The 18,796-nt window shown below is 39.4% G+C and overlaps 4 protein-coding genes across 9 annotated transcripts in view; 1 reads left to right on the top strand and 3 right to left on the bottom strand.

Annotated features, from left to right (window-relative positions):
• Window positions 1-27: 27 nt before the first annotated feature.
• Smd2 (small ribonucleoprotein particle protein SmD2) lies at window positions 28-1,118 on the bottom strand. The gene is made up of 3 exons (XM_076802301.1): window positions 933-1,118; window positions 316-571; window positions 28-203 (listed from the first exon to the last, which is right to left on the bottom strand). Coding segments are annotated over exons 1-3 (363 nt in total). The 5' UTR covers window positions 935-1,118; the 3' UTR covers window positions 28-98.
• Window positions 1,101-2,525, top strand: LOC143362281 (rRNA-processing protein UTP23 homolog). Of its 3 annotated transcripts, none has more exons than XM_076802297.1 (4): window positions 1,101-1,242; window positions 1,388-1,610; window positions 1,683-1,915; window positions 2,111-2,525. In XM_076802297.1, exons 2-4 carry the CDS (start codon window positions 1,491-1,493, stop codon window positions 2,523-2,525), a joined length of 768 nt encoding a protein of 255 aa, XP_076658412.1. In that variant the 5' UTR covers window positions 1,101-1,242; window positions 1,388-1,490. The 3 variants fall into 3 exon arrangements, with proteins under 3 accessions (XP_076658412.1, XP_076658414.1, XP_076658413.1); XM_076802299.1 differs by having other exon boundaries at window positions 1,109-1,228; XM_076802298.1 differs by having other exon boundaries at window positions 1,131-1,242; window positions 1,396-1,610.
• A 504-nt stretch (window positions 2,526-3,029) lies between these two features.
• Window positions 3,030-7,606, bottom strand: Ge-1 (Enhancer of mRNA-decapping protein 4 homolog Ge-1). Of its 2 annotated transcripts, none has more exons than XM_076802295.1 (9): window positions 7,408-7,606; window positions 7,252-7,327; window positions 6,769-6,974; window positions 6,324-6,697; window positions 5,976-6,244; window positions 4,007-5,622; window positions 3,726-3,933; window positions 3,310-3,603; window positions 3,030-3,233 (listed from the first exon to the last, which is right to left on the bottom strand). In XM_076802295.1, the coding sequence occupies exons 2-9, from the start codon at window positions 7,302-7,304 to the stop codon at window positions 3,038-3,040; spliced, it is 3,216 nt and encodes a 1,071-aa protein (XP_076658410.1). In that variant the 5' UTR covers window positions 7,305-7,327; window positions 7,408-7,606; the 3' UTR covers window positions 3,030-3,037. The 2 variants fall into 2 exon arrangements, with proteins under 2 accessions (XP_076658410.1, XP_076658411.1); XM_076802296.1 differs by having other exon boundaries at window positions 4,019-5,622.
• Window positions 7,607-9,116: 1,510 nt separating this feature from the next.
• Dgk (diacyl glycerol kinase 1) overlaps window positions 9,117-18,796 on the bottom strand; it is a 127,038-nt gene continuing 117,358 nt past the window's right edge. For 2 of the 3 annotated variants that reach the window (XM_076801646.1, XM_076801647.1), the window contains exons 11-18: window positions 18,323-18,528; window positions 17,567-17,740; window positions 16,287-16,578; window positions 14,775-14,899; window positions 14,229-14,516; window positions 13,944-14,145; window positions 13,411-13,592; window positions 9,117-13,255 (exon numbers count right to left, since the gene is read on the bottom strand). In XM_076801646.1, the coding sequence (XP_076657761.1) occupies window positions 13,166-13,255; window positions 13,411-13,592; window positions 13,944-14,145; window positions 14,229-14,516; window positions 14,775-14,899; window positions 16,287-16,578; window positions 17,567-17,740; window positions 18,323-18,528 (1,559 nt within the window). In that variant the 3' untranslated portion in view covers window positions 9,117-13,165. Of the gene's footprint in view, window positions 13,256-13,410; window positions 13,593-13,943; window positions 14,146-14,228; window positions 14,517-14,774; window positions 14,900-16,286; window positions 16,579-17,566; window positions 17,741-18,322; window positions 18,529-18,796 lie in introns of those variants that run through there. The other variant, XM_076801648.1, reaches the window with a different exon arrangement.

The following is an 18,796-nucleotide window of genomic DNA, read 5'->3' as shown; positions in this document are numbered from 1 at the left end:
GATGAATAAATTATACAGACTCGTGGATTACATGAAAAAGTTTATTTCCAGCGCATTGTCCTTATAGTAAATTGAAAAATTAGAAAGTTATTAGAAAATTATTTCCCTGATGCTGTTGCCAATGGATTTCGTAGAACTAAAATAACTGAGTCTCCTCTTAGAAACATTTTACTGATAAACCTGTCCTTATTCACTGGTTTCGCCTGTGAAGAAAATTAGATTATTAAATTTGATAACATAAACTGTCCTACTTATGTGGAACAAGCTGTGTATTAGCATGAAATTTGTTAAAATATTTGTAGTATACTATTGTACCTTCTTCTTCCCTTTTCCTGTGCGTGGAAGTTCAGTCCACATTTCTTTTACGTTCTCTAGAACCATATTACAATGCCTGTCAAATGCTTTTACTCTTCCCAATAATTTTTTATTGTTCCTACAATTAATTAAAACTTGAGTGTTGTTTTTCACGGACTGAGTGAGAACTGAAAGTGGTCCAGTGTTGAACTCTTCCTCTTCTCGTTTCGCCAGCTCTTCTGGAGTCATCTCAGACTTTGGTTTCGTTAAAGAAGACCTATAAGGAAAATAATATAAAAAGAAAACTCTAATGAAGTAGAGTTGGAAAATACTTAATGTTATTAATTAAATTGACGATTCAATTAGTTATTTAGCCATCAATATTAACAATTAAAACCGGTAGTCGATAATTTCCGACTAATTTCATCGCTAGTTTTGATGATGCATTTTTTCCTAATCATAAACATACATCAATCAATCGAATTAGAAATGTTTACGATGCATTAAAAACATTTTTTCCACCCGTAAATAACTACTATTTAAGAAACATAAGAACCCAAACAAACAATGGAGGTTATGTTCCTTTTATCAAACATGCAATGTATTAAACTAACAGAAAATGTTGCTCAAATACTTACATTTTTATACTGTTCTTTAATAAATGGATAGAATAACGAGAGTTTCCTTTTAACAGCTACTTTTAGTCAATACACACTTGTATCGCGTTTTGAAAACGATCAGTGTGTAGACTTTATGTTTAGCAATTGCGACTGATTGCGGGCGCTACTTCTTTCGTTTGTGCAACCGTTTTCATAGGTTATGTTGTGCGTTTTATTGCAGGTTGTGTAAAATACATATTTGTGTATCTAGAAAAGTAACTTCAATGAAAATCTAAAATCTAATTGTTGATAAAATATCTTTATATATTCATAAGGTATAAATATTTTTGTAAGTACTAATACGAAAATAAACATGGTTAGAAAAGTAATATTTCGTTTGTAAATTTTTAAATGAAATGAATTTATCTCTGACATTATTATACACACATAAGAAATAGTATATTTCATAATACAATCATAATATTTTGACAAAGCATTCCAGGGTTTTCCAGGATATTCCAGAATTGAAATGCATACACATTTCCTGCGACTTTATTTGTTTTGATATATTTTTACTACATTACGAAACAATAAACAATGAAGACAGCTCGTCAGAAAAAAGCAAGAAAGAATCTGGGATTTTTTATTAATAATTTTAAATTCAGAGCGCCGTTCCAGATTCTTATTGATGGCACATTTGCATTTGCTGCATTAGAGGTTTGTTTAGTTGCGTAATTAAAAAGTTACAGAACAGTATATTATATTAATTTATACTTTTCTTGTATACAGAATAAATTCAACATACAAGATCAATTATCAAAGTATTTTCAAGCCGAAGTTAAATTATTAACAACTCCATGCATCATTTTGGAGACAGAGAAACTCTGTTCATTTTCGAAAGCCATCACCGGGGCCATGCAAATAGTTAAACAATATCCTATACATAAATGTGGACATGAAAAACATTCGATAACTGGTACAAAATGTTTGTTGTCAATGGTTGAAAAAAATAATCCTTCTAGGTACTGTATATGGTACTTTCAATGCTCATATTTATATTTATAGCTACAATTGTACTAATTGAACTACTGTGTAATACAACTGCAACTCAACTTACTTTTGTTGAGATAATTATAAATTTATGAATAATATTCATATCTAACCACATTTACTACTCACATTCATTTCTTTTATAATATGTCTTTTGTTCTTTCCAGATATATTATAGCTACACAGGACAGAGAGCTTCAAGATTTGTTAAGAAATATTCCAGGAGTACCAATAATATATTTGCACGGTAAAGCTCCAACTTTAGAAGCCCCGTCACAAGCAAGTCATGAATATGCTCGAGGCGTTCGTGAAGAGTTAGGCATGAGTGCTTGGGAAAAAGAGAACATTAAAACTCTGAAAAAAGCAGCAGGCATAGAAAACAAAACAGAACAGAAGCTGAAAAAGAAACGAAAGAAGGGTGGTCCTAACCCACTCAGTTGTCTGAAAAAGAAGAAGAAACCACGGACAGAAACCTCAAATAACACAACGGGAGTAAAATCTGGAAAAGTGAAGAAGCGAAAGAAAATTAAAATTGCTCCACACATTAAAGACGCATTATTCAATGACATGAAAAACAAATAAACGCGAACTGTTCAAGACTATGTACACGAATCAGATATCGGAATTTATGTAAATAAATTTCACTTTTATTCATAATACAATCGTCTTTCTTCAATTTATAAAATTAAAATAATCAGAATGGTATTGTGATATATTATTACTAGTACAAGATGAGTTTACTTACGAATATAAAAAATGTGCTAAACTAAGGAGCAACTCTCGTAGCGCAGCTAGGGCCAATGTTTCCCGCCTTTCAACCACCAAATGGCATCACTACATGTTAGCGATATAAGTATAATAGTAAAAATAAAGTATTACGCACGGCATTATGCTCGAAACAAAAAAGCTGTGGGGCTCCAGGAAGACCTAACTGGATGGATGAATGAGAGTTACTTAATCTTGAAAACATTAAGGAAGTTGCTCCTTACTTTAATGTTAATGATAAAAATGTTACTCTTAAATACATAGAATATCACACAATTGTTTCATCTATATCCGACAAAGAACACGTTCTATTCGAAACGAATGTGACATTATATGACAACTTGTTGGTTCAAGAGCGCACGTGCAGCCATGGTCAGCATCTTCATACGTCGATTCGAACTGTGATTAGGATAAGCCGCGATAAACGCGGCCAATTGACTCTGTAAATTCATCAGTACCGTACCCATGTGCTCTCGTGTGACTGGATCGTTAGGATCCAAGTTTAATATTGCTTCTTCCAGCCACCTACGAAAAATTATCTGTATTGAAAAATATTCATAATATAATTGGAAGCGTATGCTTTAATGAAATGAAACTTTACCTGTGTTTAAGTTCTGTACGGTGTCCTAAGTCTGCAGATAGTTGTTGCACTAGTGAAAGTATTACAGGTTGTTGTAAAATACATCTGGGACACTGATCTGGCGGCCCCACCGAACAAGAAAATACTTCGGAGGGATCTGTTTTTTCACAAACTAATACTACCAAGCCTAAGTCGCTAGCGCTTAAAGCTTGTTGAAAGGCAGCATTGAATTGCCCTCTTGCGAGAAGAGACATAACTCGTGATTGAGCGGCGGCAACCGCAGGTACTGGTATAGCAGGAGTAGTTGCTCTAGAACTGTAAGACAGTAGTAATTCATTACACTGTTCAACATCAATTTCAATAACTGATAGGCGATACTTATCGACTTCATATTTTTTAACAATTTGTACATAAGGAAAAGGTTTGCATATAATTACCGCGCATTTGTTATCTCGATCAGTTGATGATTTAAATTGTCTCTCATAGCTTCACGAATAGTGCGCAACGTTCCTTCTTGTAGATTGGACAAGCCTCTATTTAATTCAGTTTGCAATTCTTCGCGAACTAGTCCAGCCAATGCTTCGCTCTGTTGCTCGTTTCGTTGCTGATATTGCTTCTCTCCGATTGCCTCCACCTTCTGGAGATCTGCAAAAATATTTCAATATACATTTTCCACATATATTTAATTTCTATCTGACGTGTATAAATAATTTCTTACATTCTCGTGTACCTCTGACAAATGCATCTTGGACCTGCTTGAACATCGTCTGGCACGCTTTCTCCATGCCAGGCAGAAGAACGTTTGTGAAAGATTCCTTGAATGCGACGTCCAATGCTGGTTTCGCCGCGTTCGCCGTCGCCAGCGCGAGTGCATCTTTCACATGAGTGCTGTTCATCAACCCAGTCAAATTTTCTTTTACAAGTTCATCTATCCGTGCGACATCTAATCTCAGCTTATGTTTCAATGGTTCCACCGTCTCTTTAATAATACGCGGTAACGTTGTATCAATTTTGTCGATTAACGTTGTCTCGAGTGCCATTTGATTGTACAATGTTTGTTGCTCGAGAGCATTTTGCTGCTGAGCGGCCCTAGCTAAAGCAAACTCCACTTGCGTAGAGATCGGTGTTTCTTGCCTCAATCTAGCGCTTTCTGCGCGTAGCTCTTTCAACTCTCGTCGTTGCTCGTGAATCAACTCCATAACAGTCTCTAGTTTATCTATTATTTCGCGCGTGTTTAATTCATTTGCCGTTTGCCATGTATTGTCAACGTCCGCAGCGTTGAGTGTCGTCGATTTCGCTTCTTCTTTCAATTTCTTTTTCTTCTCCTCTTCTCCCGAGTAGTTCTCAGCATCCTGCATCGCGTGCCTGCTCACATCTTTCAATAAAACCATAGGGATATTAGACCAATCTCCATCGGTAGCGTTAGTCACTTCCGGTTTGCTCTCGACCTCTGGTTCCTCGTCCAGTTTCGTCAGAGCTAAAATTTCTCTGACTTCTCTAGATGGACTGCTACCGCTGCTAGCTGGAGTTTGTTCCTCCAGTTCGCTGGTAGCCAATGGAGGCTCTGTCGCGTTTAGAGCTTGAACAGCTTGAGCCAGAGAAGGACTAGTGGACAGGACCTTACCCAATTCTGGGGTAGCAGGTCGAGAGTCCAGTTCGCTATTTTCCTTTTTAGCTGGCGAACTGAACGCGTCGGGAGTCATCAGATTTAACCCAGCATTGTGATTCGTAGTTGACTCAATTGTAGCAGATAGCGAACGGTCCTCTTCGCAACTCTCTCCTGCGATGCCATTATGATGTGCAGTCCCCATCTCGGGCAGGTCCTCGGAGTAGTCCAATGAATCGTGAGTGAGTCTCTCCATGAGCCGTCTGTTGTTCGTTTGCGGGGCAGGCTTGAATGCAATGTGGCACTCCTGCAGCGATTTCGGTTGGACTAGATACATTTGGATCACAAGTTGCTCCTCCTCGTCCTCGCAAGGCCGTAAGTCTTCTAATAATTCGCAGGTGGCTCGTAGTTTGCGCATACCAGCGTCAATAATGCCGAAGCTTAGTATCGGATACGGCAGAAGTAATCCTGATACCGTACTAACGGACGCCAACGACTGTCCAATGTCTTTTGTCAGACTCATTATGTACAGAACTTTGTTGGATATGTCTGATAATAAAAGATAGCCAGCGCTAGGATCCAAAGCTGCTTTTAAAACGGGCAATTTTCCGGTGGAAGGCGTCGGCAAGAATTTGATAGTTTGCTGACAAGTCCAGAGTTCGCAAGACCAAACTTTTAGCTCTGTATTGTTATCACAACCTGTTATGGCAAACCTCCAAAACTGTACACTGTAAATCAACAAATTTTTATAAACAGTCGTATGATTTTGTTTGTAGCAAAGCTCTTACTAACCGTGCATGAAAGGACTTGGAGCACGTGAAAAATTATTTAAATAAAAATCTATTCGAACGGAAACTAAGAAATAAAATACGAAATTATTTTATTTGATATAATGTTATGAACTGTGCTGATTACTTGGATATATTCAAGCATAAATTCTGTAAACATACATATATTTAGGTTTCAATTGAATAAGTATCTGAGTATGTACTTAAGTTCTGGTATCTATAAATCTGAGCAATACTAAGAGCCCTGTTCTATAGCATTAAATCGGTGCTACACAGTTTTTTGAGACACTTACTCGGGATGGTATGTTTTGTGGTCATCTAGGAAGAATAAACACGAGATAGGTCGTCCATCGTGTGGTCTCCAGTGGTGCAAACAACGTGGCTGAGCTAGATTGCCATGTGAATTCTCATGCAAGTATACTTGGAAGAATTTCACTTCTCCATCAGAGCTAGCCGTGGCTAATGCTGTTCCATCAGGACTGAAAGTGGCTTCAATGATTCTGCCAGAATGTTCATCAATTTCAAACATGCCTCCATTTTCCTTTGCTGCTGGATCAGTTGCCTATCATTCAGTCAAACAGTTGCATACTTTGTTCGCTTTTGTATGGATTTTATAATCTGTAAGTTAGGTTCACATTCACCTCTATCGATTTGAATCTTGATGTAACAGTATTAACTGACCACAACTCTGCTTTCGAACCACGAGTTAAAACTAACAGTTTCGACACTTCGTCCACATCAGACATTACATCTTCAGGAATATAGGGGCACCATATCACACGATGGTAAGCACTAGAATCTGCGTCCACTTGTAATAATAAAGTACATAACAAATCGGATGGTGTTGATTCGATGCTATGTATAAAAAGATTTCCTAAGTAGTCGACGCATGCTAGAATAGCATTTGATACATGTGCAAAAGCCAAGTCTTGTATCGGAGCACGCATTTCCCTTAATAAAGCTCTCTGTTCCATTTCTGTATACATAACTCTCACCCTACCTCGTCCAGTACCAGCTAAACAATTTGAATATATTAATGTTTGAAAGCAGAAAAATATTTCATACTATCGTTCAAATGTGAATTACCTATTATTCCATAAGCTAAATATTTGCCATACTTATGAACAGCCAATAACTGGTTTGGATAAAGACTAACATCCCAAGAATAGTCAACAATATTTTTTAATTTCACCTTTGAACTACCATGATTGTGACCACCAGGTAAAGGAACAATAGTAACATCATCGCCATATAGCTCCACTGAGTGCTGGTCTTCTTGTCCACTGAACTCTCTAAACATAAATATAATCATAAAAATTATAAGCATCAGTGAATCATAATGAAATAATAATAAATAATTCAGTTAACAAATGACACTTGTGGAATAGAGATAAGATGATGCACAGTAGCCATATATATTTTTTATTCCGAGCAGAATGTACTTCGTACATGAATGTGAGAAAACATTGAAACGAGCAATAAGAAAATAAAGAAACATACAGGAAAATGCGGGGAATTATCAGAGAATATAAGAGAATTGGTCATATCGATGGTTTAATAAGTACTTACACTGTTTGATTACAGTGAAGATGCCTTAGGTTATCTTCGCCTGTTTTGATCATTTTGCCGAATGATATCGCGTGTCCTGAAAAGTGGCAATGTTAATGGACGATTCGAAATCCAACCGGTGGCACGCCTGATAACGATATATTTCGCCGGTCTCACCTTTCCTGTGCAAAACCTGCCGGAATTGGAAAATCGTTTCTGACGATTCGCCGCCTGATGAAATGAACGACGCGTGTATTACCGTTACATCTATGGAGCTGGATAACGTGTCTCATGAACCATAGTTCACTAAAATTGTCAAAAGAGAAATGTCAGGCGGCCATCAGCCACTTGTCAGAAAAACAGACCGGAAGTGCATTGACGGTATTTTGCATGGTTCGCGCTATGTGGCGCTTCTTGTGAACCTCGCTTTAAACCAACCGGTATCGCAGAATACTATACCAGAGACGAAACTACTTTCCAAATCTTTAATATTCGTGTCCTCAGACTGAATGATCTCGACGATATACCTACAGAGAGTGTTGCTAATTCTTTACATTGACATTTTTATTCTTTTCCATGGACCAGTTGGCAACAGTCGATAAAACAGGAAACGTTCCAAAACCCGGCAATATTTGAACATGTTTAATGAATATACACAATTCCGGACAGCATCTAGTAGTCAATGAAGGCTCCGTTAATTTCTTATAAGCTATTTCTCACAGGTTAATATTGTTTCAGTATCATTTACGATTCGTTTATTCATTCTAACTCAAATTATAGCTCGGACAATGTGTTTCGTGCCCAATTGAATGCTATACAAAATTTAAGAAACAAAAGGAGACAACTTCAAAAAAGGACAACTAAACGAGTATAGTACAAGGAGCAACGTATTATTTATAATTGAATTCAGATGCATTTAAGCAAAAAAGTTTGTTGCAGTTGACGTGGAAAATTTTATTTTGCATGTTAGATCCGTACTCTAGTAATAATGCTAATGCGAACGCAATGTTGTAAAAATAATGTCCAACTATTAATAGATATAAATTGAATTTTAATCGTTTCCTGTTCAAAGGGTTTTCTATTATTGTTATGTAAACTCAGGGGAGCTCGTGTATCGTAATTTACACTTTATTTCGTATATTACACTGTAATAGAGAGGCTTCTCTTCCCATACGCGACTATCTCTTGGAAAATGGCAGTAGTGCTCAAACATACGTAGACCCAAGACAAGTGGCAGTAAAATTCATCTAATCCGAATACATTTTTTGTAATTCCGCTTAACGACTACGAGTCCGTGTGTTCTCCGAATGAAATTGTCCCCGACGAAGATCGATCTACAGATAATCATTTTTATTCCGATCGCTTGAATACCTAATTACTCCGAAATGTCCGTTGTTATCGAGATGTTCGCGCGAGCTTTGTTCCAAACGAAGTTGTACGTCCTCTACGTTAGTCGGATGTTCAATAAAAATTTACTATCTACTGCGGCGGAAGTTAATCGTCGAATTTCTGAGAAAATCACCTAAACCGCTAAGAAGAGACCTAATCGCTCGCGGAACATCTTGTCTTATTTATTTGTTGCTTAGCTAAGCGCGTTTCAACTGGAAAAGAAAAGAGAAAATAATTGACGAGCACTATTGTCAATCTCAGTACACGTTAGCTTCGTATATACAGGGTGATCCATTTTAAACTTGTCTTATCAGCCGAATGCCAGATAACAAAGAGGAAAACGAGGAGAGACAGTAGAAGGTGATGGTTTCGTTCGCGGTCATGGTTACAAATAGAATGGCGTCACCCTGTATCGTGTATACCTTGTAACAGGAAGTTTGAATACTCGAAGAGAAAATAGAAGTATCTCTGTCCGGCGAAAGTATCTCGTATTTTGATTTTTCTTTTCTTTCTTTTTCTTTTTTTAGAAAGGAAGTCCCCACATACTCGTCCCAGAAAAGTATCATAGATTCTCGCGCTGTGCCTGGGAACACAATTCTCGATCTACCGGTCTTTCTCTTTTCCTTATATTTGTAACACCGTGTCATACAACGACAAGCACACTGAGACACTGCGCCAATCCAATAGAAAAACGATATTTTTAATTATTGTGCCGATAGTGTTTGCAGACTCGCGGCGAGGGAGATCCACCAAAAAATCTTCATCCTCCTTCGAACAAATTGAAACCGTTTTTACCCGCTACCCTCAATTTTTAAGTCGCTCTGCGCTGAAAACAGTGACATTTTCAGCTGTAAAATGTTCTACCGACTCTTTCCAGTACAATGATACATATATTTATTTTAAATGGATATAAATGCTCGTAATTAGACTGCGGATTTTATGCCTTGAAAGAATAGAGGAGTATAATTTCAAACGACTTGGTGAAACCGCTAGAGAGACAAATAAATTGCTATTTCGCTCCGACGGCTTGCAATGAATGCAAACAATTTTTATTTTGCATAAAGATCCGCGGTCTGCTTATAATCTTACAAAAACATATATCATTGTACTCGAGAGGGTCCGTAGAGTTATGTTCCTTGAAAGCCGAGGGCAATTCGGTGTTGCTAAACAGCATAGAAAATACTTTCGATAGAAACAATTGGAGGCCGATTTCCCTCGCTCGAATCCTATCGCTACTGAATAACGATTCAACGAGATCGAGACCTTAATGGCCGTATCATTATACGTAAGCGTAATATTTCGATTCGTCTAACGAGAGCAACTATGTATAATTAATTAGTCGATCGTGTCTATCGCTAGGGGATGGGGGCACGGGTTACCGTAATCGTAAACGATAATGTCTCGCACGAATCTCTAAACGGTAGAAATCACATGCTCGAAAATCCGATTAACCCTCTGGGGACGAAATACCGCAAGTTTCAAAGAAATAATCAGGGCGCGTTTTTTTCTCTGGTATTTAAGACTTTGATGTTACACGATCGAAGAAAATATTTGTCAAAAATCCTCGTCCGCAAAGGGTCAACTCGCGAACCAAAGACTCCGAACGCAACGGCTGGAGAGGGTTGAAAAGAAAGTCTACGCTTCGTTAAACGTTAAATGGATCTCAACGACGAGATGGTCCCTGCGGGATGTTAATTGGAATCGTACTTCTTTATTACATTCTTTGTGTTTCTTTCTTTATATATATATATGTATGTACGTATGTATATATATAAAAGCATGACACGCGAGAGAAATCATCGGCACTTCACAATTTGTGTTCCCTCGCGAAAAGTGATGTCGAAGCGAGCTACTGATCGATATTGCTACGGCTTCTGGAAATACATTACGGCTCGTTACAATCTTCCTTGAATCTGCTAATCCAGCGTGAGAAAGTAACTAGAACGAGTGCTCGGAAACGAGTCTAAACCGCGGACGTCCAGCGGCTACTTTCACAGAATTTTTATATTACATTGTCACCGGTTGAAAGTATTGTTTATCGAGTTTGATCCACTCGTCGCGTGGACGCCCGCAGTTCAGCGATATAATAGAATGAAAGCAGCGTCGGTCAGGGGTTGGTGAGAACCATTTTGTTGCTCGCGCACGCCACTCCCGGACGGAAAATTCGAAAAATGCTAGCAAAACGATCCTCATGCGATGGCCGACAGTCGTTCGGTTGGATTGTTTCTCGGATACACAGCTGTGGAGCGAGAGAATGAATAGAAATAAAGCTTATGGTATTTCAGAGCACTCGCGATGACGAGTGTTGTGTGCGCGTGGCTACGAGAAGATTACAAAATGGCGGTGGCGTTTGTATTTATACTACGGTGAAATGCCTGTTTAGTCTCGGTCGCAAAGAATAGTCGTACGAAAAGTTTTGTAAACTGCAATACTGATTAATACGTGTGACATGTTGGCTGATCCGATCTCGATTAAATTCGGTAATACATTTGTCCCTAGTGTCTAACGATACGGTAGCGTTCAATCTTTTTGTGCCTTAATTAGTCGATCTAGTGGTACAGAATGTGTGAAAACGTCTGCGATCTGGATCTGCGAAGACTTGTTCAAACGAATTATAGCTAAATGTCCTCTAATCTTACCGTCTAGTCAGCTAAAATTAAGTTAAGAAACGAAAATCGATCTCCGACTTCCAGGTTTCCCGACCTAGAGATCTTTAAAGTTACGTTATCTCTCTTATATCTCTCTTCGCGTCTTGTACAGTTGCAATCACAATAACGTTGTTATGGTTAACCAGCGCGCGATAGGTAACAGTATACATAACAAATAAATAGACGAGAAACTTAACGACATAGTCATTTGAACAAAAGCACGCGTTCTCGTTTAACAGTGCGAACAAATTGCGTCGCACGCGCACCGTCTCGCTGATATGCTTACAATATATTGCTATCCAGCGTCTGGATAAATAAATAGACCGGACCAATAAATAAATAAATAAATAAATAAATAAATAATATCGATCACGAGTTACGTCTAAGTGGTTACGACTAAGCTTCCGTACAAAAACCCTAATGTTAAGAGGGGAAAGTAGAAGATCCTTTGATTATTGGACGGAGTCGTGCAAAAAAGAGGAGCGATCTGAGAATTGCTTGCCCCGAGAGTCGAGAGTGCACGGAACAATATTTAATTGACCTAAAAATTCAACATTCAACAACGAGGCGCATTCAGAAAGTATATTCTTATTCCAGTGCCGCGATTATTCTTGCTTGCCGAATTTATTGGTCCATTACTTCCTCAGGGTGAACGTTTATCCATTTATTTTTAGATACCGTCAAATTATTCATTCCTTCCTGTTTGTCTTGTAACACGTACCTGTTTAAACCGTGGCAGCATAAATAACACGTAGAATAACTTACTTTCTGGAAACACCTCGTAAACATGAAGCTAAACTCCACGCTTGATGACAAATTATATCCTGATAACTAATGACTTTCGTTGTGAAACTTTCACCAACATATTCGTGACACTTCTCTGATTGAAACGACCCCAAACGCGACACAGTCTCGATCGTATTTACTTATTTAATCCGCGATACCGAGAATTCAAATGTCATCGGTTCGGATAATCGAGGTTCTACTAAATCGCGTATTGAACAAGCAAATGTGCTCCGAATTGTGCCATGTTTGGACTCATTTTAATCAGAAAAATGTCACAAACATGCCGGAAACAGTTTCACAAGAAAATAATTAAAGATAAAAAAGTTCTGTTACTCAATTAGTACTGTCTCACCGATATATCCGGTTCGATCGAACTTCTGGGCTCTCTGAGGTACGCATCGCAGTAGCGGGGATCAATAATTCACAAAAAACGTGAAATAATGCTCGATAAACTGGACGGTTCGTGCACTCTCGATCGGGCGACAACCTTCTGTCCCTGTGAGAAAGAGAATCCTAGCGGCATTTCTGCGCGTCGTGCGAGGAGAAACAACGATCGTACAGGTTTACAATTACGTCGGTCGGGTGATGCTACTCGCGCAGATTTATTCTCTTTTGCATGATACCGTGCAAATCGTTCGCTTGTGCACGGTCGACGGCACACACCGGGCTGTTGCACTCGCGTTTCTGTGGCGAAGCGGTAGACTCGAGCTCGAAACAAAAGGATACACCACACGGAATAGAAAAACGATGGAGAGGCCCCTCCTCTCTCTCTCTCTTTCTTTCTCTCTCTCTCTCTCTCTCTCTCTCTCTCTCTCTCTCCCGAGAGCCTACCGCCTGATCCCTAATTCTACGACGAAAGATATCCCTTCCATCCCTTTCGTTATCATTATTGTTCTCAAAAATACTGTACACAAGAATACCTAAGAGTTTACATCGAAGCTCGTCCATTGCCGCTCGAACGAGCACTGAAGCACTGTAATTACATACGCACGGGCGAACTGATACGCTTCTCTGTCTCGTCTCGAACAAGAAAAGATAAACGACGATGGGATAAAGTTCAAGGTCTACTGGCCGAGCTCCGTGGCTCGTTTTGCCGGGCTCTTCAGGGACGTTCACCTCCTCAGGAAACGGAAGAACCCGCGACCCTTCTCCGGCGGAGGCGCCATCAGCATCGGAACTTGGTTCTTATGCGTTATGTGAATCTGAAATCATTCGAACGACGTTCTATACTTCACGATCGACATCTGTACAATAATTCAGGAAGATTGTGCTACTAATTTGCACACAGTGCTTCCGTTGTCTACCATTTGGGTTTCTCGTTGGATCAGAAAATGTTGCAAGCTCGCAAGAAACTTACAGTGCAAGGACCCTGCATCCACGGCTCCCCGTCGATTTGCATGGGGAATCGTTTGCTGGTGGTGATGGTCACGCTGCTGCACTGAGCCAATCTTCTTCCGGAATGACGAAGTCCTGTCTTCACTTGACCCATGTGCAAACAGTTCTCCAGACCGATCACCTCGATGAGATTGTCGCCGATGTCTGTACAAATTTCATTCTCCTTTTTATTCAACATTTCACCCACCAGGAATTTCAACGAAAACCGTGGCTAATTTCGTGGTATTGGGGTTGTTTAAATTTTGTAAAAAAGCATAGACGCAACTGTTTAAATTGTGAAATTAATTTCCGTTCGTCAGCTTGACGAGGGCCAACAGTAAACAATTATAAAATGTAATTGAATTTGAAGCGTACAAAGTACGACACTATGAAATCTAACGACTAAAACGTTATTAAACGTCGTACAAAATTTTGGGTGTTCAGGAAAGTTAAATTACATTGTATGAAGGGTGGAGGTTTGTTTAAGGATTAAATTCCTGTCGATCAAAGGGATACCTTGTATAGCAGCAGTCAGGTCGACGGAATTGAAGCTGCTGGTGCTAAGCTCCTTGTCTGGTCGCTTTTTCCGTTTGCCCAGCCGGTGCCTCGAATGGTGTTCACCCCAGAGGTTCGAGCCTCCGTGGGTGAAGGGAATGTTCAACAAAGCAACCCCTTGTAGAGAGGGACCATGAGCTAGATCCAGAGGCGTTCCGTCACACTGCAAACCAAAGTTGATTTTAGAAGAAATAGTAAAAGATCGTAGATCGAATTGATCCAGAACGAAGTGGCGGCCACGCTTACGATAATCTCGAGATCCTCGTGGAGATTTTTACAACTGGCCGCAAACTGCTCCGTGGTCGCGTACTCGAAATACCAGAGTTTGTTCTTCATCCTACTGTTGAACTTCTCCGGATTCTTCTCCCTCTCCATGTGAAACTTGACGCAGATCGCCGCGTCCACGCCCACCGAGAAGTAATTGTTGATTATGTTGTACGGTATGCAATCCTGGTTCGGTTTCTTCTCCTCCTTTTGGTCCAGGACCTCTATTTGCCAACGGTCCATCATCACGGGCGCTGCTTTCTCGATTTTCTACAATTTTTTCGCTGATTAAAACCCGATTTTGGACGAATTATCGAGCGACCGATTGCGCAGAATTAAAAAATCGTTCAGCCTCAGATATATTTTAAACTGCGCAACGTTCGGACGGCGCAGAGAACGCGGTAAATATAATTGACAGTAAACGACAGTCAACGTTTTCAAGTCGACGAGTTTTTCTTTGTTTCTGAGGCGCAGTTTAATAATGCATGTCGCGCGTCGACAGTTTCGTCACAATGGAGATGCACTCACCTTGAGGACCTTGTAAATTGCTTCGCCCTCGTAGCCACCACCCCATCGCAGGCATCTTGCGAGATCGTTGCCTGTTCCCAGAGGGATGACGCCTACAGCGGGCTGATGTTCGAATTGAACGCGATCTGTAATCCAGAATCATCGTTCCTAATTCGCAAATTCAAACGTCTCTACGGGGAATAACACATTTTTTTCATAACTGAATCTACCACATTTTTGGGACACCCTCTATAAACACTCAAGTCAAACAAGTTCATGTTCTAGTTCAATGATCACATTTAGAAATTGAACCATAAACAATGTCAAATTTCACCAGTGTGTCTCATTTTATTTCTCACACTGAAATATGAAAGTGCAAAAATTGACACTGTAGTTGTTGTACTACTCTCTTCAGATTAATAAATAAAGATCCACAACCTCATCACGACAGACCCAGGATTTAACAGACACTGCATCAAAAAGTTAACTAAAAAGAAACGAATAAATCCGTGGTAAGGAGGAAAGTAGAAAATCTTGTTTGAGGATTTGAATTTAACATTAAAAGTGCAAAAATTTATACTGCAGTTGTACCGCTCTCTTCAGATTTTTGTAAAATAATTAATACATAAAGATGTACAACCTCATCACGATAGACCCAGGCTTTAACAGACACTGCATCAAAAAGTTAACTAAAAAGAAACGAATAAATCGGTGGTAGGGAGCAAACTAGAAAATCAGGTTTGAGGAAGTTGAATTTAACATTAAAAGTGCAAAAATTTACACTGCAGTTGTACCGCTCTCTTCAGATTTTTGTAAAATAATTAATACATAAAGATGTACAACCTCATCACGATAGACCTAGGATTTAACAGACACTGCATCAAAAAGTTAATTAAAAAGAAACGAATAAATCCGTGGTAGGGGGCAAACTAGAAAATCTTGTTCGAGGAAGTTGAATTTAACATTAAAAGTGCGAACATTTACACTGCAGTTGTACCGCTCTCTTCAGATTTTTGTAAAATAATTAATAAATAAAGATGTACAACCTCATCACAAGAGACCCAGGATTTAACAGACACTGCATCAAAAAGTTAACTAAAAAGAAACGAATAAATCCGTGGTAGGGAGCAAAGTAGAAAATCAGGTTTGAGGAAGTTGAATTTAACATTAAAAGTGCAAAAATTTACACTGCAGTTGTTATACTGCTCTCTTCAGATTTCTGTAAAATCTGTAAAATAATTCATAATGCACAATCTAATTATAACGGACCTGGAGGAGTTTGCCCGACGCAGCATCGAAAAGTTAACTAAAAGGAAACAAATAAATCCGTGGTGGGGAGCAAAGTAGGGAATCTTGTTTGAACAAGTTGCATCCCGTATCGGGATTCTCATTTTCCTCGAAACTATCGAATGTCTGGCGACTTGTAATACAAGCAGACGCGCGGGGCTGGTGTCGTTTCGCTGGCAAGTCACGGACACGAATGCACAACTCGCAGGGTCGATTCGGCAAGTTTTAATAAATAGCTGATCGTACCCATGGTTTCCAAGACCCAGCCGACGGTGCCGTCGCCGCCGCAGCAGATCACTTTAAAGTTCTCCACGTCTTTGAACATCTGCAGACCTTGCATCGGCCCGCCCACGGCCAAGTTGTGAACCTGCCGCGGGTTTAATATGTACTGGAACTTCCTCAGCATCCGTTCGCCTTGCCTGCCCCCCGATTTCGGATTTATGAAGACCAAAAGCGGCATCGTGTCCGACGGAGGTGTGATTTGGAAGGACATCGCTGGCTGTTGGCTCGACGTGTTACCGGAAGTTAAGAAACCGGTCTGAGAATCGAACAGAAAATCATTTTATTAGGATCGAGTGGAATTTCGTTGCGATTCCAATCGCAAAACCACCAGTTTACTAATTAGTATCTTTAATCGGTGGTCTCCGGAGAAAAATACAAGTCAGTAGGAATATCTAGGGCTACTGTTATGTAATTTTTAACGTGTTGAAACGATCGCGAGTAGTCAATTTCAATTTAATAATTTGAATCGGTGGTCTCAGGAGTGAGTAAAAAATACAAATCAGTAGGAATATCTAGGGCTACTGTTATGTAAGTTTTAAAGTGTTGAAACGATCGCAAGTAGACAATTTTAATTTAATATTTTTAATCGGTGGTCTCCGGAGAAAAATACAAATCAGTAGGAATATCTAGGGCTACTGTTATGTAATTGTTAACGTGTTCAAACGATCGTAAGTAGACAATTTCAATTTAATATTTTTAATCGGTGGCCTCCGGAGAAAAATACAAATCAGTAGGAATATCTAGGGCTACTGTTATGTAATTTTTAACGTGTTGAAACGATCGCAAGTAGACAATTTCAATTTAATATTTTGAATCGGTGGTGTCCGGAGTGAGTAAGAAATGAAAATCAGTAGAAATATCTAGGACTACTGTTATGTCATTTTTAACGTGTTGAAACGATCGCAAGTAGACAATTTTAATTTAATAATTTGAATCGGTGGTCTCCGGAGAAAAATACAAATCAGTAGGAATATCTAGGCATACTGTTATTTTTAACGTGTTGAAACGATCGCAAGTAGACAATTTCAATTCAATATTTTGAATCGGTGGTCTCCGGAGTGAGTAAAAAATGCAAATCAGTAGGAATATCTAGGCATACTGTTATTTTTAACGTGTTGAAACGATCGCAAGTAGACAATTTCAATTTAATATTTCGCTGCTTGGAATTCTTGCAGAAAATTTTTATTTCAAATTGCAGAGTTTGTATAATGTTACGATTGAGCAGACTGTTCGGAGTCACTTACGGAGCTAACGGAAGTCGAATCCTGGCCGTGTTTGCTCCCCCTTTTGCTGTCCCTCGAGAACGATCTCTGTCTGTCCAGGACAACCGGGCAGATCGCAGTCGGGGGAAGAATATGCACCGCGTATTCACCGAGCGTGCACTCCGTCCTCACTTGCGAGGCGCATCTGTTATGCAACTGCAAAGTTACCGTCGCGTGAACATCACTCTTAAACGTCTATCCCATTGTAGTGTCTTCACGCCCTTCTACGCTTCACGAAAATCGGATCGTTTTATGATCGACGGTGCTTGCTCGATTTTGTTGTCGCTGGTATGCGGACCTTATGCGTCTAATACACGAACGAAACTCGATGCAGTAAGAAATTTCGAAAGTTAATAGGCACAATACTTAATAAGACTCACAATGATTGGAAATGGAATGTATCTCGCATTGGAAAAGAAAATGCAGCACAAAATTTGAAAAACTGATAGACCCCCACAATGTCCGAAAGAAAATGTTTCTGCGAATTTACGTGTTTTACGCGTTTAGTGCAATGAATAAGAGAATTGGTTAAATTCAGCATTCGGTGCATGAACAAGTACGCTGAAAACAATTTGAGACGAGTGTTGTCCAGACTATTTAAAAATCGAATTTCTCGTTCTTCCTGGCCTCTGCAGTAATTAAAGTATCGAATGTCGATGCAACATGCAGTAATTGAGCAATTTAATTAAAACATAGCTGGAAAGATAAAGTTACCGTTCGGAAAAAAGGACTACTCACAGTCAGTTGACACCATCTGCAGTGCAAGCCGGTGATGCCATTGTAGCTTTTTATAGTCTTCCTACATTTCGAGCATTTCCCATGACAATTGCCCTCGACCCAGTGATGCGCCATCGTCTGCGACGTCTTCTTGCTCTTCACGTACGTGGCTATGCAAGAAGCTGGCGCTCTTTGGACGCATCTCTCGTGCACGGTATACTTGCAAACTGCATACATTAAGAAAAACAACCTTTGCTTCATAACCTTTTTCAAATAGAAAACTTAAAATCAAACAGCCTGTAATTCCTCTATTTCTCATCTTCAACGAATAGAAGGACTGCATTTACCTACCAGAACCGACGTTACAATGCAGGGGCTGTTTAACGAGAGGCAAAAACCGATTACCGAGTAATTACCTCGACCATAATCTGAATACCAACGATAGAGAAGTTAGTGAAACAGTGATAACAAAATTTCAAGCAACGAGATGTCGCT

This window comes from Halictus rubicundus, chromosome 16 (genome assembly GCF_050948215.1).
Source record: "Halictus rubicundus isolate RS-2024b chromosome 16, iyHalRubi1_principal, whole genome shotgun sequence".
NCBI classification, from domain to species: domain Eukaryota; kingdom Metazoa; phylum Arthropoda; class Insecta; order Hymenoptera; family Halictidae; genus Halictus; species Halictus rubicundus.
This window is presented reverse-complemented; position numbering and strand designations above follow the sequence as displayed.

Bases quoted from the DNA above. Each gene is read 5' to 3' on its own strand.
- LOC143362281 (XM_076802297.1), top strand. From the start codon at position 1,491: ATGAAGACAGCTCGTCAGAAAAAAGCAAGAAAGAATCTGGGATTTTTT. The intron at 1,611-1,682 runs GTTTGTTTAGTT...TCTTGTATACAG, and splicing joins TTGCATTTGCTGCATTAGAG to AATAAATTCAACATACAAGA. The intron at 1,916-2,110 runs GTACTGTATATG...TGTTCTTTCCAG, and splicing joins GAAAAAAATAATCCTTCTAG to ATATATTATAGCTACACAGG.
- Ge-1 (XM_076802295.1), bottom strand. From the start codon at position 7,304: ATGATCAAAACAGGCGAAGATAACCTAAGGCATCTTCACTGTAATCAA. The intron at 6,975-7,251 runs GTAAGTACTTAT...ATTTATGTTTAG, and splicing joins CTTCACTGTAATCAAACAGT to AGAGTTCAGTGGACAAGAAG. The intron at 3,934-4,006 runs GTAAGAAATTAT...ATATTTTTGCAG, and splicing joins TGTCAGAGGTACACGAGAAT to ATCTCCAGAAGGTGGAGGCA.
- Smd2 (XM_076802301.1), bottom strand. The intron at 204-315 runs GTACAATAGTAT...TTTTCTTCACAG, and splicing joins CAGGAAAAGGGAAGAAGAAG to GCGAAACCAGTGAATAAGGA.